Source organism: Paramormyrops kingsleyae, chromosome 17 (genome assembly GCF_048594095.1).
Source record: "Paramormyrops kingsleyae isolate MSU_618 chromosome 17, PKINGS_0.4, whole genome shotgun sequence".
NCBI lineage: Eukaryota > Metazoa > Chordata > Actinopteri > Osteoglossiformes > Mormyridae > Paramormyrops > Paramormyrops kingsleyae.
The window spans coordinates 3,303,626-3,329,537 of NC_132813.1; the positions used below are offsets into that span (position 1 = coordinate 3,303,626).

Here is a 25,912-nt window from a genome sequence, read left to right on the forward strand (position 1 = left end):
CTTGCTTAACGTGTAGTTAGCGTGACGGAGCTCAGTCTGAGAGTGTGGAGATGGGCTTGCTTAACGTGTACTTAGCGTGACAGAGCTCAGTCTGAGAGTGTGGAGATGGGCTTGCTTAACGTGTAGTTAGCGTGACGGAGCTCGGTCTGAGTGTGTGGAGATGGGCTTGCTTAACGTGTACTTAGCGTGACAGAGTTCAGTCTGAGAGTGTGGAGATGGGCATGCTTAACGTGTAATTAGCGTGATGGAGCTTGGTCTGAGAGTGTCGAGATGGGCTTGCTTAACGTGTAGTTAGAGTGACGGAGCTCAGTCTGAGAGTGTGGAGATGGGCTTGCTTAACGTGTACTTAGAGTGACGGAGTTCGGTCTGAGAGTGTGGAGATGGGCTTGCTTAACGTGTACTTAGCGTGACGGAGTTCGGTCTGAGAGTGTGGAGATGGGCATGCTTAACGTGTACTTAGAGTGACGGAGCTCGGTCTGAGAGTGTGGAGATGGGCATGCTTAACGTGTAGTTAGCGTGACAGAGTTGAGCTCAGCCTGGGACTCTCCAATGAAATTCCAATGAAAATGCTAATCAGACACGTCTCTCTCTCCCCATGTGCCGGGAAGCAGCTTGCTGTGAAATGCATCCACATCTCCACACAGCCTCTTCACTCTGTTCATTATTTCTGTGCACATTGAACAGTTTGCTGATGCTGGCGCAGTCACTGCTGATATCATTCTTACCGGATTCAGAATCCTCTTCAGTAATGGCCAGAGATGATGGCGGTGTTGGTGGTCATGATGATGATGATGATGATGAAGATGCACACAGCTGCATGCTGCATTATTCATAACTCGCCTGTGCTCTTATCGTGTTCCTGGGGTCCAGAGTTGATGTTTGTTCATGCGGCCATCACACACGCAAGCTTTGTGCCCCAATTACGCAGTGTTTGATCCGGCCCCCGCTTTTACGACTGGCCGGCTTTGATTTTAACCGCCCGCTCTGTCGTCCTCAGACGCAAGGCGTTTGATGCTCACGCCCCCACCACCCCCATCCCCCCCAGTCCCAGTGGACACACAGTGCAGTAAAAACACAGTGATCAGGGCAGCGGTTTGGTTGGAAGTTAAGGTTGTAAGTTCCAGCGTCCAAAATTATGAAAATGCAACTGAGGTTCAGAAAGTCAGATCTCTCCCATAAAGCTTGGGTTGAACTGGTTCTTTAGTGCCTTGGAACACTCTTGGCAAGGTTAACTGGGTTTAAGTGAGCTGTAGTAATAGGTGTGATTGTTGAGTTTTCTTCTGTAGTGTCTTTCACGTCGACTTGGGTTCTGTGTAAAGGTGTCATGTTTACTGTGATATTTCTAATCGCTGGTGCTGTCACAGGTCCATTTCTCTCCTGTCATCCACTTCAGTTTTCTGCACAAATAAAAGGCATGGCATTTAATTAAATGGTTATTTAGCATGGTTTTTATATCGCCAAGGCCGTCTCGAGAGCCACTGGTGAAGAAAACCCCGATGTTTCATGCATGTGTTTTGTTTTAATTGGATTGGGGATTTTCTCCAGTCTGGGAAGAGCAGATAGTGAAAGGGGGGTGTTCTTCTCCGAAAGCTGTTCAGTCCCGGTGACGTCAGGGAGTCGGGCAGCTGGCAGGGGGAGTGGGGGGCTTTGGAGGGGGGGGGGGGGGGCGTCTGTGGGAAAAGTGGAACGTGTCCACATGTTTTACTCACTCATAATCTGGGATCAAAGCAAATCGGCAGCATGGGTTTTAAAATGGAAAATCAACTGAACAAGCGACCGTAAGGTACCATCTTTACGTTTCAGCCTTTCCCTGGCAATGGGAGCCCTTCCCAGCACCACCTCCCACAGCCAGACCCAGGGCTGCCAACCCTGCCTGGTGCCCTGCTATGGTGGCTATTGGGAGGCTCATGATCCCCAGCGACTCAACACATGGAGATGCAGATTTTCCTGTGAATAGGAAGCGGCTTGGGTGGTGGAGTTGGAGGGTGGGTGGGGGGGGGGGGGGGGCGGGAGGCAGCTGTGCCACCCTGGCAGGGAAACTGTGGCAATTACCGCAGTCCGCCTGCGCAGTCCTGCGCAGTGTTGAGGAGCCCAGGCATTTTCTTGCGCCCTGTGAGTTTGCACCTGCGCTGTGTCGGCACACGTGTGAGGGGCAATCGGGGGTGGGGGGGGGCTGTGATTTAATTCCACATGGTCCTTTTTGCCTCTGAGATGGAGCCTGTCAAGTGGAGAGGAGCCACGGCCCGTGACTGATGGTTCGAAGGCATCAAACTTACTTTAGCATTAGAGAGTAATGGCTTTTCTGATGTGTCCAGTCCCACCTCCAGATTTCAGGTGACTCCTCACATGAATGAAGCTTTTAGCCAGAGCGACTTATGCATTGTTTCCTATTAATACAACCGGGAATTGCACTGGAGCAGGTTCACCTAAACACTTTGCTTGAGGGAATACCAGATGTTCGGATCAGCAGCCTTGGAGTCCATAGTGCATGTCCTTCAGCGAGAGTCAGGGGGTGTGATTATGAATTGGAGCACACCCTGGAAGTGCAGCATCATGCTGGCCTTTCAGGAAAATGCATTACGGTCCAAGAGATTTCTTTTTTTAGTCTGGAAGCGTGGTCTTAATTTCTTGGCCTCCATGTCTTTCAGTCGAGCGATGCATGAGCGTGATGCAGTCTGGGACCCAAATGGTCAAGCTGAAGAGCGGGTCCAAAGGTCTAGTGCGGCTCTTCTACCTGGACGAGCACCGATCCTGCATACGCTGGCGTCCCTCGCGGAAGAGCGAGAAAGCCAAAAGTAAGTCGCCTGGGTCCTCGATCTCTGTGAGAGTCAACCTAGACATGGGGCCTTTCGGCGCCTCCAAATCTGGAAGTGTTCCCTGCTCCTGGTGTACCTTCCAGATGTTCACACCTTCAGTCCTCCCCTGCTTTGACAGGCCCTGAATCCCTCACTCTGATAGCTTGGCTCACTCAACAGTTATGGGAGGGGGGGTGTTCTGCTTAGCAGATATTGTGAATTTTTTAATTGGTTTCTCGTTTGGCTGTTTGGTAAGGGCTACAGAGCATCTGCGCGTTTCCGATGAACACAACCCTTTTTGGAATCTCGACATAATTAAAAACAGCCTTTTTCACGGTCTGTCGTTTTTTAATATGGTCGCGTGGAAATGAAAGCATGCTTCGGAACAGGAGAATTAATTGAAACCCCACGTCTGTCTCCCGTGGCCCCGCCCCCATAACCCCTCGCAGTCACCATCGATTCGCTCTACAAAGTGACAGAGGGCCGCCAGTCTGACATCTTCCATCGGTACGCCGAGGGGAACTTTGACCCCGGTTGCTGCTTCACCATTTACCATGGCAACCACATGGAGTCCCTGGACGTGGTGACTTCCAACCCTGAAGAGGCACGCACCTGGGTCACGGGGCTCCGGTACCTCATGGCTGGCATCAGCGACGAGGACTCGCTGGCTAGGCGGCAGCGCACCCACGACCAATATCCTCTCTGCTCCGCCGCGAACAAGGCCGTGCCTCACTCAGGGATCCACGCCATCATGAATACTTCCAGCAGACACCAAATATCAAAGAGCGCAGTACTCTCTGGGTGAAATGAGAGGTAGACTGCTGTCACAGAAATGCAGACTGCTCTTGTTAAATGAGTCTTGTTTACATGGTAGCATTTTCTGTACAGTGCAGTGCCTTGAATCACAGCTCTGGGTAAGAGGAACAGTCAGATTAGGGTGTAGGACACCAAGGAAAAGAGAAACCGTGAAACCTGTGCTTGGAAACGGTAAAATACCAGGACGCCCAGACCCAATAGGTGGCGCTATTTTTCTAGATTACCAGTTGGGCTGGATGCCGACTTAGCGCGCCAGTTTCACTTTGACTCAGATGCTACTTGTGCCCTTTGCAGTGCTGGCACAGAATGCAGTGGTGGTGAATCTTGCCTCGGCCTCCACATGGCCTTCGACCGGCACTGCTGGCAGTTGCACTGTGTTTTACAGTGCTGTCCCGAATACGGCCGTCTACTCACCCCACCCCCAATTCTAAGGACAGAGGAGCTTTTATAAGAGTACCCCACCACCATTTTCAGTGGAGCAGCCCATAATATTACTGTGGTATGAATTATGTATTACAAAGGGAGATATAATGCCCTCTTTGGTGTTTTGTGGTCCTGCACATTAGGCTTTCTAATGTCCGTGCTTTCTGACGTCAAAAGGACCACATTATGCTGGTCTTTAAAATGATTTATCCTCCTGTGGGAATCTCCCACAATGCACCGAGGTCTTTTACCTCGACCGGCCATTCATAATGCGTCTGCATCTGCATCTTTCCCACAATGGCTTTCTTTAACTTGTGCCACGTGGATGAAGCAGACCTTCGAGGAGGCAGACAGGAATGGAGATGGTCTGCTGAATATTGAGGAGATCTACCAATTGCTACACAAGATCAATGTCAATCTGCCCAGGAGAAAAGTCAAGCAGATGTTTCAGGTGAGCGGCTTGTATGATGGTATGTATGGACGTGACCCACAGGATACCGGCATGTTCATCTTATTTCCCAAGACAACATGCTTATCTACAGCACCAGTCAAAAGCTTTTACATGCCACTGGTTTTTACCACTTTTCCATTTATTTCATAAATTGCAAATTGTTATTCTTAAGCATTGGAAAGTTGAGTGAACAACTATAAATGAAAATATAACTCAAATAAATCAAGTTTCCTTTATAACATGGAAAGAGTATGTAACAGTGCATGTCTGACATCCTATTAACTGGTTGTGTGGTGATGTCAGATTCTAGGCTGTTCTTTCACTCTAAATGCACTAAATAACTGTGTCACCCCATGAAACAGAGCAGTATTTAATGTCCCTTGTAGAAAGAATGCCTCAGATTTTCTCTGCTAGAGGAGGTTACTTTGATGAATCAAAGATGTGACATTTTCTTACTAATACAGCTACTCAAATGGTGAACATACTGTAAATGTATTTGTTAGCAAAGGATATTGAGTGTATTTTTAGTAAATGTTAAGTGAGTAACATGCAAATGTAGAAAATCTCAGTGTGTGCGAAGCCCTTTGACTAGTGGTGTAGATACCAACACGTATCTGTGATTAAATTAACAGGAACTGACATCCTGACCTGAGGTTTGTTGAGTAAAATACATTATTATTTTTGGATGGAGAACGAAGGACCTATCAGTTCATCCTGAAGTCTAATGCTGGAACCTGGGCAGTACAGACATTGCTGGAACCTGGGCAGTACAGACATTGCTGGAACCTGGGCAGTACAGACATTGGCTGCACATATTTTTGCAGAACAACAACTTCAGTGTATTAGTCACTCATTTCACCCAAAGCACACAAATTTTATGAGAGAGAAATTACGACTCACTCATGATCAGGCCATTGAAAGGTCACGCCTCATTTTCGGGCATATCCACGCTTTCCTGGAAGTGCGGGCAATTTGAGGACGCGAGATTGATCTCCAGATCTAGGCCAAAGGGGCCGAGGAACCTGTATGTCTGCGAGTGGGTGAGGGGCCACCTCAACCCTGGCAGATACAGCCCATCACAGAACACCTACGTGTGTCGCTGTTGACTGCATTTTTCACTTGATTACATTTTTGCATCTTTTGATTAATCTGCAGGTTAATCTGTTCACTCTGGAGTATAAAGATTTGAATACCAAACAGTTCTTGAAGGCCTTTAATCATGATTAGTAGCTGGTGAGAGTCTCCTTCATTTAGGAAGGAGATTATTTGTAATGCATACTGTTCCTTTGTGTTCTTGACATACACAACTACATTCTGTACTTTTTTTTTTTTACTAAGTTCAGTACCAAAGCATACAGTGATTACTGACTGCATATCATTGTTCTTTATAAGAATTTGCAGTTTTTTCATTCAGACCTGGGAGAATGTAGCTGCTGTTTGATGCTGTTTCTCTGTTTTTGAGGCTTGCATGCTTGTGATGGGAAATGCTTCCATCTAAGGGATGACAGGGCAGTAGCTGAGAGATAGAAATCAAGTGCTGCGTTCGGATGAGGAACAGACGAGTTACGTTATTTGTAGTTTATTTTGAGTGTGGCTCGTGTTTGTGTCGTTTATTATCTATAATCATAAATTAAATGTTTTATTATATTGAAGGCCAACAATGACAATGTTTCTTAAGCCTAAAATAATTCCATAGATAATTTGAGCTGGCCCGCGACCCTGACCAACGTAAGTGGTCAGAAGATGGATGGGCACGTAATTTGAGCTGCCTTGTTAATTCTTGTTCATCGGTGACTGCCTGCATCCGAGGGTTTGATTGATGAATGCAGTGCATTGTGGGTATTGTCACTCACTCTACGGTGCCCGTCAAAGGAGGCAGACACGGATGACCAACAGGGCACCCTCACCTATGAGGAGTTCAACGTCTTCTACAAGATGATGTCTCTGCGTCGGGATCTGTACCTCTTGATGATGGCGTACAGTGACAAGAAGGAGTACCTAACAGCCGAGGAGCTGGGGAACTTCCTGCAGGTGGAGCAGAAGGTAAGACCTGGAGACGCACGGCCACAGCACGGCACCTGTGTGGGAGGGGGGGGAGACTGGTGGATCGCGGGCAGGATGACGACGCTGGAGCTGAGCCAACATCTTGTGTCCCACAGATGACCAACGTCACCTTGGAGTATTGCCTGGACATCATTGATAAGTTTGAAGTTTCTGATGACAACAAACAGAAATTCTTCCTGGGTATTGAAGGTTAGTTTCTCTCTCCCTCTGTCTGTCTCGCTCTCTATCTCTCTCTCACACTCACTTCCCTCACTGTTTGATCAAAAACCTGAATCCCTGAGTCAAATGTCCAGCTATATAAAACTGTAAGCTTGCTTCCTCACATTTGATAAGAATATCAAAAGTATGTTTTTTTATGGCTGTCATCCTTTGCTTTTGCCAAAATTCTGCTGTTTGCCTGGTTTGCAAAATTTCACAGACATTTATCTTTGTTGAAATGTGTAGTGTTTGAGATTGAAGACTCCCGGAAATTTTAGCGAGGACCCCTCTGACTTTTGAAGAACTTGAGTTCATCAGTACTCCAGGAAGTAGTTTTCAGATCAATGGCTGGCACGATGAGTGTGGTCTGGACTCACTGATGGTCTGTGTGCTTCTGCTCTGAAGCAAAAGGAGTCTGGCCTCACAGTCTCCCCTGTCCTGATGGGCCAGAGGTGTCATGTGACTGAGTGAGGAAGGGTGATGTCATTGGTGTGTGAGTCTGAACCACTATGAGTGCAGGATGAGACTGGGTGGACTGAGGTTTGGTACAACCAAACAGACGTTAGAGTCCGGTGTAGTGGTGATGATGATGATTGCTAAAGGGGCATTTATGACAATGTGTAAATGGTTGATTTTGTCATGAGTCCTATTTCAGCTGCATAGGTGGACATTCCGGGTCCAGAAAGTAAAAATCCAGACCAAGATTTAGTTTCAACCAACCAGTTGCATAAGAAGAGTCACAGTCACAGAGTACTCATATGGTTGGTAGAAATAAAATCTTGGTGTGGATTTTTACTTCCTGGCCCAACAATGCCCCCCTCTCTGAAATGCCCTGTTCCAGCTTGCGGCGGGATTAGCGAGGAGGGGGTGGGGGTGTCCACCTTGTTCTCCCATCCTGCTGTCTTTCTGTCCCTGGGCCAGTGTTCAAGTATTTAATGCTTTCCTGGGTTTGTGGGTAGATTTTCTGCCCTGACGTTGAGCATGATGGGTTTTAAAATACCCTCCAGTATCACTATGTGGGACATGCGGGGGGGGGGGGGGGATCCCCAGCTCGGGGACACAAAGCGGATTTCACGGCACTTCAGCATTTAAGCCTCGGTAATTGGACTTTGGGCAACGTTTAATGGATTGAAGCCGCGCTGACCGAGATCTGTGACAACGCCTGTCCAGCGCGCGCGTGTGTGTGCGTGTGTGTGTCTGAGAGAGAGTAGGGTGGAGAGTGTGTGGATTGAGGTTCTATTGTGTTGGGGAGGGCTGTCAGGGAGCAGCAGTGACAGCAGTGTAGTGACAAATTTCTCGGAAAGGTGCTAGTGGGCGGAGCTTCCAAGGAATAATTTGCATTTGTTTATATGTGTGTCTGAGTGTATGACGGATATCAGGACGATTAATCTATATGTAAATGAGCTTGTGTTTGTGTGAGGTTTTCCAAAAAGCTGTGGGCCTCGTGCTAATAGAGAGTGATGATGTGACACTCCCGCTGTTGCCTGTTCTCACTGAAGGACTGTGGTTCTGTTGCTGATTTGTGTATGTGTGTGTGGGTTCCCCGGCTTCTCCGGTGCTTGTTGACATCACCATGATGGTTCTCCTTGCCTCACCCACCCCTGCCAGGCTTTACCAACTTCATGCGCAGTCCAACCTGCGACATCTTCAACCCCCTGCACCACCAGGTGAACCAGGACATGGACCAGCCGCTGTGTAATTACTACGTGGCGTCGTCTCACAACACCTACCTGACTGGCGACCAGCTGTTGTCCCATTCCAAGGCTGACATGTACGCCTGGGTCCTTCAGAATGGCTGCCGCTGCGTGGAAGGTGGGCTGATCCTCGCTGCGTTCGTCTGCAGGAAAGCCTCTCGGCAGGTCACATGACGGCTTGCACTTCCTCTTTCTGCCCCATGTAGTGGATTGCTGGGACGGTCCAGACGGGGATCCCATGGTTCAGCATGGCTACACCCTGACCTCCAAGATCACGTTCAAGTCCGTCATCGAGACCATCAACAAGTATGCCTTCATCAACAACGAGTAGGTGGCCTCACCCCCTGTTTTCCTCAAATGCTCATGCTAACCCTTTGTGGCTAATTGGCTTTCAGTATCGATTCGTAGTGCAAGTATTTAGCCAAATTGGTGCTCCGGTAGGATGCACTTCACTTCCTGAAACTGCTTCTTAGACACCTTTGAACATTTTGCGGCTGGTTAATAGAATCTAGGAGAGGGGGAGGTATTTTAGCCTGGTTTGGGGTGAAGCAGAACTGGCTTTTCTTAGGATCAATACGTCATCTGTGCGAAGCTGATCTTGCACACAGGAAGTGTAAGTTTCAATTACTCTTAGAGGTGAAGTGTTGCGTGGTTGGCGAGCCTTGTTTGTGCGTAGGAGAGAGCAGGAAAGACCGTATACGCTGCAACAAGACAGAGAGGTGTGTGTTTATTTCCTTTAGGGCTGTAGCGATAAGTCGACATTGTCGGAGATGTCATCGCTGAAAATGCGTCAACATCAATATTTTAAATTGAATCATCTTTTTTTTTATTGTTTTAATAAACTAAAACTTAAATGAAAACAGACACTAAATAAAATAATTCATGAACTAAGATAAAAATGAAAACTTTAATCCGCAAAAAGTACCGCCACCCCAACATCTTTTTACCTCGTTTAACCACAGTATCTCCTCTTTTAAAAGTCGTTGCGGCCGCTGATCTGTCCCTTCAGTGCTTATCGCGTGTTTCACAAGTGCCGTGCTCCGCGACCGTGATTTATTAAGCATGAGGATGCGCCAAATTTATATACAGATTACAAATTTTTCATGATACACGCTCATTAATATTTTTTGCATGCTACTAACCAGCTTATCAAATTTTGGTTCGAAAAAATGTTCATATGGTGCCGAAAAGCTGCCGTACATTATCTAAAGCCTTGCAGTGGTTGTGTCCTTCGTTTGTTGTGGTCGAAATAAAATTAACTTGATTAAGTTGATTTTCTGAAGGAAATTTAATCATTTAGATTAATCAATAAAATAGTCGATATATTAATCTATAGAGAAATATCAGTTAGTGGCAGCTCTCATTTGTTTACTTTTAAGTCCTTCAGATCCTTAGGAACATTACACTTCTGTGAAGATATACAGATGTCTAGAATGGACCTTTTGCTGGGCTTAAAATTGAATATTTTTCTCTTTATGTCTTTCCTCTGTGGTGGCCGGAATATGCTTGATTAAATTGGATGTGTGAAATTAAGTTTGTAGGCTGGCTAACATTTGCGTGCCCCCTTTGAATTTCATGGGGACATTAGCTTTGCTCCATTAGCTTTAAAATTTCAGGGCCTTTTGGGTGTATGGAGTTGTCATTTGGATGTTATGGGCGTATCTAGCTACAGGAAAAATAACAGGTGATGTGAGTGGTGATTGTGAATGTTTCAGGTGCTCCTCATTTCTAAAAGGTCACTCCGAGACATCTTGTGTTGTTAAAATTTCATTACTCTGGAATTAAAGGAACCGTGGACCGTGGAACCCAAGCCATAGTCCTGGTGCAGAGCTGGTGAGAATGAACCACCTGCTCACCCCCACAGGTACCCCGTGATTCTGTCCTTAGAGAATCACTGTAGCATCCAGCAACAGAAGAAGATGGCCAGGTACCTGCAGGAGATCCTGGGGGACAAGCTGGACCTTGGGCCAGTGAATATCAAGGAGATGAAGCAGCTGCCTAGCCCCAACCTCCTGAAGGGAAAAATCCTCATTAAGGTACTTGTTTGGACATCTTCCTTGAAATTTAAGCCAGGCCAAGTTTGCAAGGAGCCAGATGTTCTAGGGAGCCTGCCAGGCCTGGGATCAGCCTGGGATCAGCCTGGCTCTGGAGCTGCACACGACCAGGAGGGTGTTTACTAAGGCAGGAGCAGAAAATCTGGGGTTAACAGCCTGTCAGTGTCTTGGCATGTGCTCCGTTCTTCTCTTCGATGGGTAGAAGCTTGTGGGACAGCATGTGGGATGGGGATCAAGGTGCTGGGTTCTTTGCTGAGGATTTGAGCCTCTGCTGGTTCTACAGGACCTGTTAAACTGAACAGATGGGGTGATGACACCATCCTCAGGGAGCGGTCATGTGATATACCATTAGCCCCCCCCCCCCCCCTCCAATCCCCACATGCTCTCTGGGGGACAATGACGCTCAGCTAATCTGAACAGAAGAATTAGCACCATGTCTCATGGCTACTCGGAAGGATTGTGTGCGTGCACGTGTGTGCATGCATGTGCGCCTCATGGTGGGGCACTGTGGAGATTAAATCACCCCTTCCTGACCATCGGGGCCCATGACAGCCCACGCCTTTGGTCAAAGTGCTGATGTCACTTAAACTCTCGGAACTCGAGGCAAAAGAAGCCGAATTGATTTCCTTTAATGGGCATTTATTGAGATGAAATCCTAAGCATGAATGCTGAGGAGCCAAATGACTCCTGAGTGAGTCCCTCTCTCCCGTGGAGGTTTATCGGCCGACAAAACACTCCAAGCTGAATGTTAGCACGCACTGGATTTCACATTCGGCAAGTCCCTCCTGTTTTATGGGCTTTGGAAATGTGGTTGGCAGAGAACTAAATGTCTGCCAGATAATGTGTGTGTGTGTGTGTGTGTGTGGTATTTATTACTGAAATAGACAGTAAGTCGGAGGTGGTATGTGTGGCTGTGGAGAGCCTAAGGGGTATATGACTTGGATGTCACCCCCCCCTCTCCCCCCCCAGGGCAAACGATTGCCCCCGAACCTGTCCGCGGATGCAGAGGAGGGGGAGGTGTCCGACGACGATAGCGCCGATGAGATCGAGGACGGCTTCAAGCTGAAGAGCAGTGTAAGTCTGACCTTCGCATAAGCACACACACACACACACACACACACACACACATCTGTATCTTTGTGGGGACCATCCATTCATTTCTATGGGGAAAACCCTAATCGCAACTATGACAACCTTAACCCCTACCCAGCTCTAACCTTAACTATAATTAACTAAGCAAAATATATTGTAGTTTTTTGACTGCGGTCACAGATTTTTATAAAATTGAAGCTTGCATTGTGGGGACCTGAAAAATGTCCACACAAGCTTAAACAGTTTTTACCAAAATGTGAGGACAAACTGTCCAAAATACAAACCCGCCACTAAACCCAGCCTCTGTCCTCCCCGCCTCTCTGTCTGCTGATGTCTCCCTCGTTCCTCTCCTTCTCCCGTGGTAGACGATATTTGATCAGTGGCGGAGAGGTTTATTGTCTCCGTCAGACACACTCCACCAAGGTACTTGGATAATCCCAGGCCTCCGAAATCTCCAAGTTGCTGGGTAAATTTGCTAACCCTCCCTCTCCCCCCAAGACGTTCCCTCGAATCTGGCAAGATGCGGGAAACGGAACCTCACCCCGGCCCTGTTTTCCTGCCAGGCACGTCTTCGGTGGATAATCAGATTTAAACCCCGACTATGGAGCCTGACGCCTCAGCCTGTCTGAAAGGCTGCAGGGCAAGAGTGTTTGGGGAGGGGGAGGGGTTTTAGAGCAGCAGAGCATGCTGGGAAATGCCCCTCTTCTCACGAGCCTGCTGGGATGTGCCCCGTATCCCTCAGACTGCGGTGTGTTTTGCTTTGATATTAGGCTTAAGATGACAGCATTGCTTTGCAAAGTGAAACGGCGTGCTGTTCTGTTTATGAATACAGAAAATGTGCCCTGCATATATTCAGAAAAGCATAGGCTGACTTCCACCATTTCCATTGATTTATTTAGCAGGCATTTTTATCCAACGCCATGAAAGGGGGTGTGGGGTCAGACAGTGCCTGGAGCAATAGGGGATTATGGGCCTTGCTCACGGGCCAACTGATGACATCACTCTGCTGACCCTGGGATTTGAACTGGTGGCCTTCTGATCACAGGCCCTAACCTGTGGAGCCACACACTGCCCCCAATTTTAATCTTTAGGTACATAAATGGCTGCTCATCTTTTAACTGACATGGAATCTTTGCCCCCCTCCCCCCCAATCTGTGTCCTTGCTGTGAGATTTGGGGGCCCTGGGCAGGGGCGTAGCACCAAATTGTGGGCCCTATGCACAAACAGTGCCCATGCCCCCCCCCCCCCCCAAAAAAAAAAACAGCCTAATCACACGACTTCACTGGAATTTGGTTTTATTTGTAGGATGATTAAGCAAACAAAAAAAAAAACCATTTAGACTTATCTAGAGTACATCATGTTAAGCTATGTGTAATTTCGCGCTGGTATTGAAGTTTTCCATAATCACAGTTCATTTAATGTAGGCTATTTGCTTTCACATTTGGGCTCACCTTTCTTGGGAAAAAAGTTTGCAAGCAGTTGATTTCCCTCATTTATTTTTTTGTTTCTTTCCTGCCTCTCTTCTTTTTTGAAAACCGGATTTAGCTTTCTTTGGCATCATCTTCCAGCACGGATTCAGCTGACTCAGCAGAATGACCGCTAAATTAAATGCGCCTAGTTAAAAAGCCCGGTGAAGACTAAACCATTGCAGGGGGTGAGGGTGCTTGTCCTCAGGCACAGTAAGCTAGTACACAATTCAATCCGTCAACCGATTTATTTTCCCACAAAAATTACATTTACATTAGTTAGCAACATTTATTGTGATCTTTGAATAATATTAATATTTAAAGGAAAATAAAATTCCAGATTCCTTAGGGCCGCCCCCCCCACATGGGGCCCTGGTAACTCAGTCCCCTTTTTCCCCCCGCTACGACGCCCCTGGGCCTGGGTACTTCCAGACTCCTTTTTGGCTGCAAAGGCAGAGCGTTTTCATTGTGGAAATTAGAACATCCATGAACGCTGCATCGCGTGGGCGGGGCTTAGTGCCAAAAGGTCGTCAGCGTAAGAGGCTTAGGAGAGAAAGGCGGACCTTTGCAGTCAGCGAGTGCGTGAACTTAAAAAAACAAAATGATCACAGGAGTACAGCAAGGTTTTAGATCGTTAAAGTTGGCATCGGAGTGCCAACACGCTGAGCTCGTTATCAGGTCTCTTACGTCGGGAGCCTTGATCTGGAGTGACATCCACACAGCGAGTCTTTTTTTTCTGGTTAACTGAGCACTTCATTACGCTCAAAGCTGATCATCGCCCCGCAGCTCTGTGCTATTGGCAGGTAGTCAGTCTGGGTGGTGGTGTGCGTAATCCTCAGAGGGCGCCCTCTTGTGGTCATTAATGGGGTGTGCCTGCAGCTTCTTTTCACTCTCACTGATTTAGGCTGGACTTCTGGACAAGTGTTTCCCAACCCAATCCTCCACATTTGCTCCCCCCCAGCTCCTGGAGCAGAACATGAACTGTCTGAGGGTCCCCGAGGACTGGGTTGGAAAATTGCTCTAGATGATTACCCCACAGCCCCACCCAGTATCAATTGTATAGCTCTTTGCACTGACACAGTTCAGCAGGTTCTGCTAGCAGGCTTTTGAAGAAGACGCCCCAATGACTCAGTGGACCATTTTAATCCGCAGAGCAATGGCCACAACCGGCACCAGGTGGAGTCCTTCATCAGGAAGAAGCTGGACTCTCTGATGAAGGAGTCCCAGATCGGTGACAAGGAGGACACAGACAGCTTCTCCATCCGAGCCCTCCTGCAGGCCACCCACAAAGGTCTCGACAGCAACTTCAAGCAGGTAGCTCCCCGCAGGTCCTGGCTTTTATTCCGGGCTAATCACGGTGTCCGGGAGGCTGTCAGGCGAATGTCACTGTGGTGCCGTGACAGCCACTGTCCCTTGTCCGCCTCCTGCCAGTGTTGTTGTCATTCTGGGCACGAGCCGTTTGGAGTCATTCAGTCCCCAAGGAGTGAAGCCATTAAACTCTGCATTTCTCAGACTCTGTGAAGGCTGGTCAGGGATAAAATGTGAGCAAGCGCACGCACACACACACACACACACACACACACACACACGCACATGTAAGGTATACATATCCTTATGGGGACCGCTCATTCATTTCAATGGGAAAAATGCTAACACTAACTATGACAACCTTAACCCCTAACCTGCCCTAACCATAACCATAAGTAAACAAACAAAAAAACGAGACTTTTGGCATTTTTACTTTTTTTTATTGCATTCACAGATCTTTGTGGGGACCTGAAAAATGGTCCTCGCAATGTAAAAAAAAATTTTTTTTATTACACTGTGGGGAACATTTGGTTACCAAAATATAATATAAACCTAATCCACACACACACACATACACAGAGGTTTGTATTCATATCTTCAGGGGGACCATCCATTCATTTCTATGGGAAAACCCCAAATCCCAACAATGACGACCTTAACGCCTACCCAGCCCTAACCTTAACCATAAGTAGCCAGAAAAAAATGCAGCTCTTTTTTAGTTTTATGATTGCAGCCAGGGATCTTTATAAAATTTCATTCCCCCTTGTGGGGACCAAAAAAAGGGGCCTCACAACATCAAAATGACAGGTTTTTATCACATTCTGGGGACGTTTGGTCCCCACAATGTAATATATACATGGCACACGCACACTGGTACTGGAAACTGATCACGGTGATCTCAGGTAGGCAATGGGTTATAGTGCTCAGATAATGGGATATGGTGTTTGGGGGAGCAAGGCATGGTGTTCTCCTAGGGGTAAGCACTGGCAAGTCTGGGAATTTCTGTGTAAAGATATGAGTCTGTGTTTGTCTCCCTCCTCTAGAAGGCCAATCAGAAAGAAGGCGGGAAGAGGAGCCAGAGTCGATCCTTCATTAGCAACCTGAAGCAGAAGGTATGGATATTCCAGGCTGCGCTTAGCTTAGGTGACCTCCCGGCGGGGATAACAATCAGCCTAACTTATGCCATGAGAGAGCCATCTCTCCTGTATTCATGTCACAGTTTTCGTAGAAATCAATGAATAAACCATCCAACTGTCCAGGGCTGGGGGGGGGGGGGGGGTCCACAAGGCAGGGAACAACTTAGGAAGGGGTACCAACCCATCTCAGGGCACACTCACATGTAATTTGCAAACTCCAATTCATACTGAGGTGCCACAGTGCCAACCACTGCACCGCCATGCTTCCTCAGTGGCTACTGCAGTACCACAGTGCCCACCACTGCACCGGCATGCTTCCTCAGTGGCTACTGCAGTACCACAGTGCCCACCACCGCACCGCCATGCTTCCTCAGTGGCTACTGCAGTACCACAGTGCCCACCACTGCACCGGCATGCTTCCTCAGTGGCTACTGCAGTACCACAGTGCCCACCACCGCACCGCCATGCTTCCTCAGTGGCTACTGCAGTACCACAGTGCCCACCACTGCACTGGCATGCTTCCTCAGTGGCTACTGCAGTGCCACAGTGCCCACCACCGCACCGGCATGCTTCCTCAGTGGCTACTGCGGTGCCACAGTGCCCACCACTGCACCGCCATGCTTCCTCAGTGGCTACTGCGGTGCCACAGTGCCCACCACCGCACCGGCATGCTTCCTCAGTGGCTACTGCGGATAAATAAGCCAAGCCAACACAGCCCAGCACCTCCAGTGGCTGTGGGCCTGTCCACATTCCATCAGCATCGACTTTCTGTCATATGAGTCTAGGGCTCATTTCTCGTTTCAGCTGGGTGATTATAGCTTGGTGCTGTGAAAACTCATTTCATGTGCGTCTTAGAGGCCTAAAGGGGGCGCTCTTTCTACAGAGTGTGTATCACTGCTTGTAGCTTTACTTCATGTTGTACTTGTACGTCAGGGTACATCGCCATGAATCGTCAAGACCAAACATTCCTGTTTTCTAAGCTAAATTTAGCTATTAAACAGAGCCTTTGGTTTTTATTTAGTACCGTCACACTCACAAAGCTGCGGTTACTTACACGTTTGTTTGTTTCTCCCTGCAGCGACACTCCAAATCCCGGCTTAAGTGTCAGAGTGTGGACACAGATGAAGATGGACAGCAGGACGGCCCCAATAAAGACACGGGGCAGTTCCACAGGTGAAAGCTCATTGGCCGCCTTGCTTGTCTGTCACCCCACTATTGCCCTTGATTGGTGAATCTCCCACTGGTGTCTGTCGGCTCCTTCGCCTGTAGTTGGCTCGGTCCAGCTGCTCTCCATCTGACATCTGTGTGGCGGTGGTCCGGAAATGCAGCTCCTGTCCTGATAAAGGATGAGATACCATGCAGAAGTAGGACAGGTTAGAAAAGCAGAGTAATGGACTGGGGCAGTCAGAGAGAAAAGACCTCCTGATTAACTGAGTCCAGTCTTTAAAGGATACAGTTTTATTGTAAGTGAATCATAGTGCGAAATGCTGAAATGAAGAGTCATTATTGGCCAGGCAAAGCAGAATATACGTTAAACATTTGTGTATGTCTATTATGTATTATGAATGCTCTATGAAGCTCTCATCTATAATGCATTATAAATACCTTCATAATGCATTTTAATGGCTTATACTGAACATGTATTATGAAGGTATCTATAGTATTATAGATGGGAGCGTCTTAAGGCAGTCATAATAGATAATAAACATAGCTATAATGTGTCATGCCTTTCTACAGTAGTTATAGCCGTATTTATAATGCTTTATGAGTGCATTATAATGCATTATGAAGGTATCTACAATGCATTGTGATGACTGCTTTAAGTAAAGTGTTACCAACATTTGTTTATTTGACAAATTTGGAATATGCATACAAATACACAGTAGCTGTTAAAATGCATAATTAAGATGCATATATTTGAAACACTGTCCTCACTGTCAATCATTATAATGGATAATTCAAGCAAATAGTGTGGATGATACCAATTAATTTCCCATTTGGCACAGGAATCTTTTCCTGATGTCTCCATGCACTTCCACACTTAAACTCGCCTTTAGTTCAAGGCCGAAGGTCTCCTGCAGAGCTTTGACGTGCTCTAGCCGCTCACAGCCCAAACGCCTTTTCACGGCCAATCAATACGTGCGAAAAGTCAAGTGAAAATCCACCACTGCACTGAAAGACTGTGAGACACAGATGTGTCTGTGAGGGGGCACATTCCCTCTGTGAGCAGCTCCTGCTCTATAAATAAGTCTTTTCTCTCCCCGTCACTCTGTCGTTCCACTTAATTCGAGTTGTTTATTTTTTTTTCCTCACACTGGACACTTAGAACTTAATTTACTCGGGGGAGGAGGGACGTTGTGAGTTTCTCGGTGCATATTGCGGGGGCTGAGATGATGACACATCAGCAGAGGGTTTCAGTCTGAATGTCCTCTGCCTGTAATTGGGTTTATCTTCATCTCATTGCTCTCATGTTGATGTTGCATTGCAGTTCTGCTGGCCCCCGCTCAGAGGTAAAGTTTTCTCTGTCGAGAGGGGGAGCTGGGAGATCATTTCTGAATTTCGGCTTAAGTTTTGAGGCAGAGGTTTTTATAGGAAGCTGTCAGGCATCCCACATGTTGGAGCAGACTCGAGGCTTCCGTGCTGAAAACCCACCCCCGGCTCACCGCCTTCTGTTCTCATGGACGAATAAGCAAAGCAGACTCCAGACTCAATATAAATGTGCAGAATAGCAGCCTATTGCATCACCTGCAAAATATGTTCATATCTCAGAGTTGCAGAGTCCGTTCCTTCCTATGGGCAAAACCCTATTTCCAACAATGACAACCTTAACCCCTATATCCAGCCCTAACCGTAACCATAAGTAGCCAAACAAAATACAAGACTTTTGGCATTTTTAGTTTTTTGATTGCAGTCACAGACTTTTATTTAGTTAAGTGTCCCCTTGTCAGGGCCAAAAAATATTGTCCTCACAACGTCAAAGTAACATGTTTTTACCACATTGTGAGGACATTTGGTCCCCACAACGTAATATGTACATGACACACACACACACATTCTTTCAAACATCTGTCTGATGTGACTATGATGTAAAGCGATCCAGATGTCTGGGGGGGGGGGCAGTGGCACACTCTCATTGTCCCTTCACAGCCACAGCCAGCACGTAACCCCTTCAATTTCACTCTGGTGTAACAGGAGGAGAAGGAAGACCATGAAACTGACCAGAGATCTCTCTACCTTGGTGGTGTTCACCAACTCCATCATTGCTCAGGAGAGCCTGGAAGAAAGTAAGCATATGTAAGGGGGGCGATGAGGCGTCGTGCCTCTGTGCCGGGGCTAAGCAAAGCCCCCCAACGGGGCGTCGGGCGGAGCAGAGGCGGCGGAGCGGCGGAGACGTGCTCGGTGTGAGGACAAGGAGGAACAAACACAGCTCACCTTGCGAGCTTTCAGCCTGTTACTGACAAGCTTGAGTTCTCCCAGACTCGGAGCGGAACAATACAGGCTGTTCCCTCCATCCTGATGTTTGTGCCCTTTGTGCGTGCGTGTGAGTGTGCGTGCGCGTGCGTGCATGCGTGTGTGCGTGTGTATGTACATTTACAGGTTACATAACAAGGTTTGTTTGTGCTGCTTGTTTCTGTAGCACATTACCAAACACTGCTAACGTGGATGGGTTCCCGGCCTGTGCTCCCGCTGGCCGCTGTGTCCCCCCCCCCCCCCCCATCTGTACTCCAGGCACCCCCGGTGACGTGCTGTCCTTCAGTGAGACGCAGGCCCAGCATCTCGTCCACCAGCAGGCTGAGCGCTTTGTCCGCTTCAACCAGCAACAGCTGTCGCGTATCTACCCCTCCGCATACCGCATTGACTCGAGCAACTTTAACCCGCAGACCTACTGGAACATGGGCTGTCACCTGGGTGAGGAACTAGCCTGCCACACACACATATATAGGTACCATATGGATTCAAGTGGAGTTTTCCAGAGGTTCATATGAGAAACAAAGGCCTGCAGCCTGCAGAGATGTGGCAGACAGCTAAGCCTTCTGTCGTGACTGGTTTGATATTCTGGATCTTTTTATTTATGCCTGTTTGTGCTGGATCTGCACGATTCCCCAGTGGCTCTCAACTACCAGACAGAGGGCCGTATGATGCAGCTGAACCGGGCGAAGTTCCAGGTGAATGGGGACAGCGGCTACGTCCTCAAGCCTCCCCCCATGTGTAAAGGTACTTTCTGATTCCCTCTGGGCCACTTTTTGCACAGAGTAAAGCCATCTGGCCCAAAAGACCCAGCACATGTACATCTGTGCTGCTGAGACCAAAACCTGGTGCTGTAACACAGACCCCTGGGCACATCCATCCTGTCCTGCAGGTTTATCTGATATCTCCTTCTCTCCTCCAGGGTCTTTTAACCCCTTCAGCAGTGACCCTCTCCCAGCTTATCCCAAAAAGCAGCTCGTTCTCAAGATCATCAGTGGGCAGCAGTTACCCAAACCACCAGACTCCATGCTCGGGGACCGGGGAGAGGTGAGGGTGGCTCCAAACACACCTCAAGGCGACGGCGTCCTGTCTGTGTGTGGAGAAACACCACAGGATCTTTGTTTTCGTCTCCGGTTTTGTATTCGCTGCGTGTGATGTGGATAATCTCCATCCAGTGTTTAGAAAACCTCTCTTGATAAACGGCCTGTCATCCTCAGATCATTGATCCGTTTGTTGAGGTGGAAATCATAGGGCTGCCTATCGACTGCTGCAAGGAGCAGACCAGGGTGGTGGACGACAACGGTAAGGGCATCATTCCGGTCATTAATCCTTCATCTCCGTTAAGCCCCTACATTTTACTGGTCTGACGTTATGGTTTTCTGGGTGACGGTATCTTGTAGGTTTTAACCCCGTCTGGGAGGAGACACTGTCCTTCACGCTGCACATGGCTGAACTGACCCTGGTCCGCTTCCTCGTGTGGGACCACGATCCGATCGGGAGAGACTTTGTGGGCCAGAGGACGGTGGCCTTCAGCAGCCTGATGCCAGGTCAGTGTGGGGTCCGGTCCCCCCGTCCGTCCTGGATCAGCGGACCTGAGAAACGGTCACATTAGCACACTCAGTCGTGCGAAGCAGCCAGCTCCGCGGAGGTGCCTCCCCCTCCTGACGCGGCTGACTCATGCCTCGCACGTCAGAGATGTTGTGAATGACCGGGACGGACCTCCCGCCGGGAGGTTGTCTGCGCCGCCGTGAAGCTGCTGTGTGCCTCCTTCCGCAGAGCTGTTTCTCTGGCACTTGCTCAGCTGATGGCTGTGCTCCCAGTCCAGTCAGTGAACCAGCCATTGAGAAGCTGCAGGCAAACCCCGGTCTGTCCCATGGATATCCGGAGGGACAAACACATCTAACAGCAAGAGTACAATTGTACTATCAGTACAATAATAACAGTCATGATGTATTTTTGTAGGATTAATACTTATTTGTATTACATTATGTCTCCCAGGACGATTACAACTGTGTCATCATTTCTGCGTTTCTTGTAACAGTCATCACAGGTTTATCTAGGATTAGTAATCTTTTATATCACATTATCACTGTCACACACTCACTGCTGCTCTCTGCCCCAGGTTACCGGCACGTCTATCTGGAGGGTCTAACCGAAGCCTCGATCTTCATCCATGTCGCCATCCATGACATCTTCGGGAAGGTATGTGACCCTTCCGGTTTTAGCCCGCTCCAGTCCAAGAGTCCAAATGGTCAGTATTATACAGAAAGGCTGCAGGTCATCCTGATTATGATTCATCCAATCAGGCGCTGCGATTTTGCAGTAATCTCAGTCCTATACAGGAGGCTCAATGGCCATTATATATAGCTGAGTTATATTTGCATAAAGAGGGTGTTTGTCTGAAATCCCATGTGATATTCAGAGATCTGACCGTAGGGTTTCCCTCTTCAAATGCTTTCCCTTTCAGTGGAGTCCCTTAATCCTCAATCCCAGCTATACCATCCTGCATTTTCTGGGAGCTAACAAGGTATTCTGGGTAATTCTGCTGGCTGCATGACAGCTGCATGCGCGCTGTGCTCCTGTGGATGTGCTGTCCAGTCCTGGCTCTACTTCTCTTTCTCTCATACTGGGCTTCCTTCCATTGGCTGATATTCCTCATCATTGCTCCTGTAAGGGTTTTGGATATAGGCAGTGAGAAGGGAGCACAATAGCGCCACCTCCAGGCTATGCATGGCTACACAGTTATGCTTCATTACATGGTGAATCCCACGGAGTGAATGTACAGCCATCAGCTTGGGACGCATTATGTGATTGTGTTTGAGGGTTGGGGGGGGGGGGGGGGGCTCGCTGTCCCAGTGTTGTCTTCCCAAATGCTGCCATATCGCTGCCGGGGTGGGGCTCTTCTTTTACTTTTAGGTCTGTTTCACGCCCCCCCCTGTCTGCCCCCCAGGGCCGACAGTTGCGGGGAATCAAGGGTCTGTTTAGCCGGACCTCCAGGAGCTGTGTGGACACTCCCCTGGTGGGCCCCCCCCTGTGCAAGCGCTCTATCAGCCAGCAGCTGCTGCGGCGCACAGCGAGTGCCCCCGCCAAAGGCCGTAGGAAGACCAAGCGGCCACCAGCACCGCCGACCGAGGGCGAGGATGGGGAGGGTGGGGCCCCACCCCCCTCGTGTCCGCTTCTACCCCGCCCCGCCTCTATGCCCCTGGATAAGCTGCTCCAGGACACCCTGACCCTGTCCTCCCCCAGGCAGGACGCCCACGAGGCAGGATCCAACCCTCCGGCAGGTGAGGCCTCCAAACCACCCCCACGCATCACGATTGGATCAACCAATGATCACGGGGTCAAGGTGTTTGTATCTTGGTTATCTGTCAGCTGTTGTGAGTGTTACAGGGGGCTAAATAATTAACATAATTAAAATATTCACCCTATAGAACCTGGTTATATTAACAGAATTATTTAATCTTCTTACGTATATGAGTGTAATTTACTGCAGTCGTATTCTGTGTGTCTTGGTACATTATAATGTGCTACGGTAGTAAATTTGACAGATTCCCATCCACTGTTTTTATGTACTGTGTGTTCCTACTTCCACTGTTTCAGACTGAAGCTTTGGCATCACTGGTAACTTGCGCTTTTGTTTGTTCTGTTTTTATCGTTGCACTCCTCTGTAGTAGAGTACTGACTAGGAGCCCCAGCAGGTAATTCCCGAGGATTACTGAGGGCACCTCATCCACAGAGATGTTTTAAATGTTACCCCATCTCACTGATACCATTTAAAGAGATGCATTGTGTAAACGCTGTCTGGCTCTGTTCATCTTGTCATTTCCCCCCGATGTGTTAATGGAGGTTCCCTACAGCATAGCTTCATTGACCACCCCCACAGTTGTGCTTGGTGGTACATTCCATCTGTCTCAGTGTCAGAATAGAGCATCTCATCTGTGAACCTACAGACACCGCTGACCTCTCCAACTCTGTCCACAGAAACGACCTCTGTCCTGAGGCCTCGCTCCTCCTCCTTGAACCTCCTTCTGGAGACCCCATCTTCTTATATGGCCCGACCCAAAAGCCCTCCGCATGTAGGAGGGGAAGTCAACCCAGCTGTCAGAGGTCCCCACATGGACAGACTCTACGACCTCTCTCTGGGTGGCGAGCAGGACCGCCTGACTGATACCGCAGAACCTACTCAGCACAGAATTGGCCAGAACCAACCCAACACTGGGCAGACAGTGGAGGAGGATCATTTACGGGGAGAGACCGTGTGTGGTCAGGAAGGCGTGACAACCGAAACGCTGGAGTCCAGTGCTGGGCCTGTGAACCGGGTCAATCTGCTGAGTGACTCGTCCTTGCAGGACAGCACATTATCACGCCTTATAGATGCTGTGTCCCTGGGCAACGACACCTGTGGGTCCATATCGGCGCTTATCGGGCAGTTTGATGTCACTGCAGAGCTGAGCAGTGTGGCCCTGCGGTCTAGCGACCATGATGCCTCCCAGACGCCGTGCCGAACCTCGGCCTGCGACTCCTGCCAATCCAGTGGCCCGTCGAATGCAGTGCTCTTCTCCAGCCCGGAGACCACCGACCTCACCATCTACACGATACTCAACGAGGAGGTGCTGTCGCCCATCTCTGAGTTTAGCCCTGGGGAGAACACGGTCCGGAGCCTCCAGATGGGGTCTGAGGAGAGCACTCCTGTGGCCAGCCCAGCCCCCTCACCCGTAAAGCCTCTTCTTACCCACAAGCCCCTCTTCTCGAGGAAGCAGGCCCCCTACAGCAGAGCCCCGGAGGTCCCATGCGGGCAAAACCCCTGTTTTCGTCCCATTGCTGTGCGGGAGGAGGTGACTTGGGGAAGTCATGGTGGATCGTTCCACAGCGCTGCCTCGGACCGCTTCCTGCTCTGCCAGGACTCAGCTGGCAGCAGCTTGATGGAGATCGAGATCAACGTTGACGAGGATCCGCTGGACGTCACGCTGACCCCCTCCAGCCTCACCCATCAGTTAGCTGGGCCTCGCCCCCCCTCAACTTGCGGACCTTTGAACCACAGCCCCCTTCATCATATCCCAGGCAACTTTCCCCTCTCCAGTACCAGGACTGACCCCCACCGTAGCCCCAGTAGCTGGATCCATGGGCCAACGCCTTGGCGGCCCAGTCATCAGTCCAGGTGTGGGCATCAGATGGGTGACAAGCATCTACCTGCCCAGGGGACCATTGGGCACCACAGCGGGCACGCCTCCTCTGGCTCCCGGCCATTTCCTCTAAGAATCAATTCTACCATGGACCAGGCGGCTAGCAGGTCATCCAGTGACTGGCCACCAGGCTCCAGGATGGAAAATGGCCACTTCCTGCAACAGGGCCACCCAGCTATCGGTACCGTCGTCACGTCCCTGTCCCCGAGCCCTGGCCCCTGCAAGTCCAAGAGCCTGGGCGATCTCACGTCTGAGGACATCTCCTGCAACTTCGAGAGCAAGTACAAGTTCATCAACCGCAGCTTCATGGCGGCCAGAGCTCAGAGCGGCAGGCAGGCGTCTGGCCCGGCCAGATGTCCAGCGCCAGCTGACCCTCTTACAGAGCAGCTGCGCCGACTGGTGTCGCTGGACCAGGACGAGCACTCCCAAAACCCAGATTTGCTCACCGCCTCCCCCTTGCACCCCCTCTCCCGTAAGCTGTCGTCTCGCAGCCAAAGCCGGGTCCGGCACATTGCCAGTCGCGCCCGCGAACGCCAGCAAGAAGCACTGAAGCCTCGGCCCACCAGCGCCTCCTACAGCACGACTGGGGTAGTGCTCCGCAGCAAGCCTGCCAACCACAACCCCCCCGCTTGCCGCCACTCCACCGGCTCATACATCGCTGGGTACCTGGAGCACTCTGAGGGCCGGGGGCTTCCGGAAGGTTCCTGCACCAAGTCCTTCTACGCCAATGGAGACCAGCGCTGCCATGGTGACGCCAGCATCCCTGTGGACTGGTGTCAGCCATCAGAACCTGAGGTCTACTTCCTGCTTAGACTGTAGATGTACTTCCTGTTCTACCCTGAAGCACGAACGAGGAGTCCCCTGTGTTCTGTTGACTGAGGTCTGAAGTCTTCCCGTGTCTCTGTGCTGCACTGTATGTACAAATGAATCTTGTAATAATTAAATTATGGATAATAGATTATAAAATATGTGTGTAGGAACCTGCATGAGATGGTGGGTGGAACCAGCATGACTGCGCTCCATCCCATGGCTGTGTTGCTGGGCACAAGGCCTCCTGCTGGCTTAACACCCTGTGGAGTGAGAGCGTGGCGTGTCTTCCCCCTCCTGAATTTAACGTGGTTCACGTGTGTTTTGTTTCAATCTGTATTTTTATAATTGCTTTCATATCACAGATGATGCAGCTTTTGGGGGGGGGGGGGGGGGGTGTGTGCATGAATTTGGAGCGAGGAAGGTTTTCTTTTCTGTGAGTAAAACTCTGTACAGGCCTCAGAAATGGCTCTTCTGAACTCCCGACTGATGCAATAAAACTCTGGAATATGATGGAAGCAGAGAGGGCCCAGTGTGTCTGTGTGCCTCCCAGCGCCGGCAGGCGGCGGCCTCTAGGGGGCACCCCTCAGCGCACTCCCACCAGCCGCCACACTCTGATTAGGATGTCGTCCTCGCATCAGTGTTAAGCAGTGGGGTCTTGATCAAATGCCCTCATTTAAACACATTTATTCGTGCCCCTCAAGAAAATGATGGAAAAAATGAGCGCTCAGCGAATGATGAATTATTCATATCCTTTATTTAACAGTGTGACAGCTCAGACTATTAACATAAATCAACAAATCAGCTCCGGAGTATAATAATAACAGGCAAAATAATGATACAGCCATTAATTATGAGCAAAAACAAAAACAGCAGCCGAGTCATGCTTATTATGAGTATTCTGTCAGCAGTTCTGTTCGGGGTGTTTACCGCGTCTGCTGTGGCGTATCCCAGAAT

The 25,912-nt window shown here is 49.2% G+C and overlaps 1 protein-coding gene across 2 annotated transcripts in view; it reads left to right on the forward strand.

The window, feature by feature from the left end:
• Nucleotides 1–25,337, forward strand: part of plch1 (phospholipase C, eta 1) — a 38,569-nt gene extending 13,232 nt beyond the window's left edge. For both annotated transcript variants that reach the window (XM_023792388.2, XM_023792387.2), the window contains exons 3-24: nt 2,649–2,795; nt 3,245–3,488; nt 4,356–4,485; nt 6,358–6,528; nt 6,645–6,738; nt 8,356–8,559; nt 8,648–8,768; nt 10,306–10,477; nt 11,465–11,569; nt 14,206–14,367; nt 15,405–15,473; nt 16,576–16,670; nt 18,690–18,781; nt 19,227–19,406; nt 19,605–19,712; nt 19,888–20,012; nt 20,183–20,267; nt 20,366–20,512; nt 21,088–21,167; nt 21,433–21,492; nt 21,916–22,249; nt 22,947–25,337. In XM_023792388.2, coding sequence (XP_023648156.2) covers nt 2,649–2,795; nt 3,245–3,488; nt 4,356–4,485; nt 6,358–6,528; nt 6,645–6,738; nt 8,356–8,559; nt 8,648–8,768; nt 10,306–10,477; nt 11,465–11,569; nt 14,206–14,367; nt 15,405–15,473; nt 16,576–16,670; nt 18,690–18,781; nt 19,227–19,406; nt 19,605–19,712; nt 19,888–20,012; nt 20,183–20,267; nt 20,366–20,512; nt 21,088–21,167; nt 21,433–21,492; nt 21,916–22,249; nt 22,947–24,967 — 4,946 coding nt within the window. In that variant the 3' untranslated portion in view covers nt 24,968–25,337. The remainder of the gene's footprint in view (nt 1–2,648; nt 2,796–3,244; nt 3,489–4,355; nt 4,486–6,357; nt 6,529–6,644; nt 6,739–8,355; nt 8,560–8,647; nt 8,769–10,305; nt 10,478–11,464; nt 11,570–14,205; nt 14,368–15,404; nt 15,474–16,575; nt 16,671–18,689; nt 18,782–19,226; nt 19,407–19,604; nt 19,713–19,887; nt 20,013–20,182; nt 20,268–20,365; nt 20,513–21,087; nt 21,168–21,432; nt 21,493–21,915; nt 22,250–22,946) is intronic.
• Nucleotides 25,338–25,912: the final 575 nt, after the last annotated feature.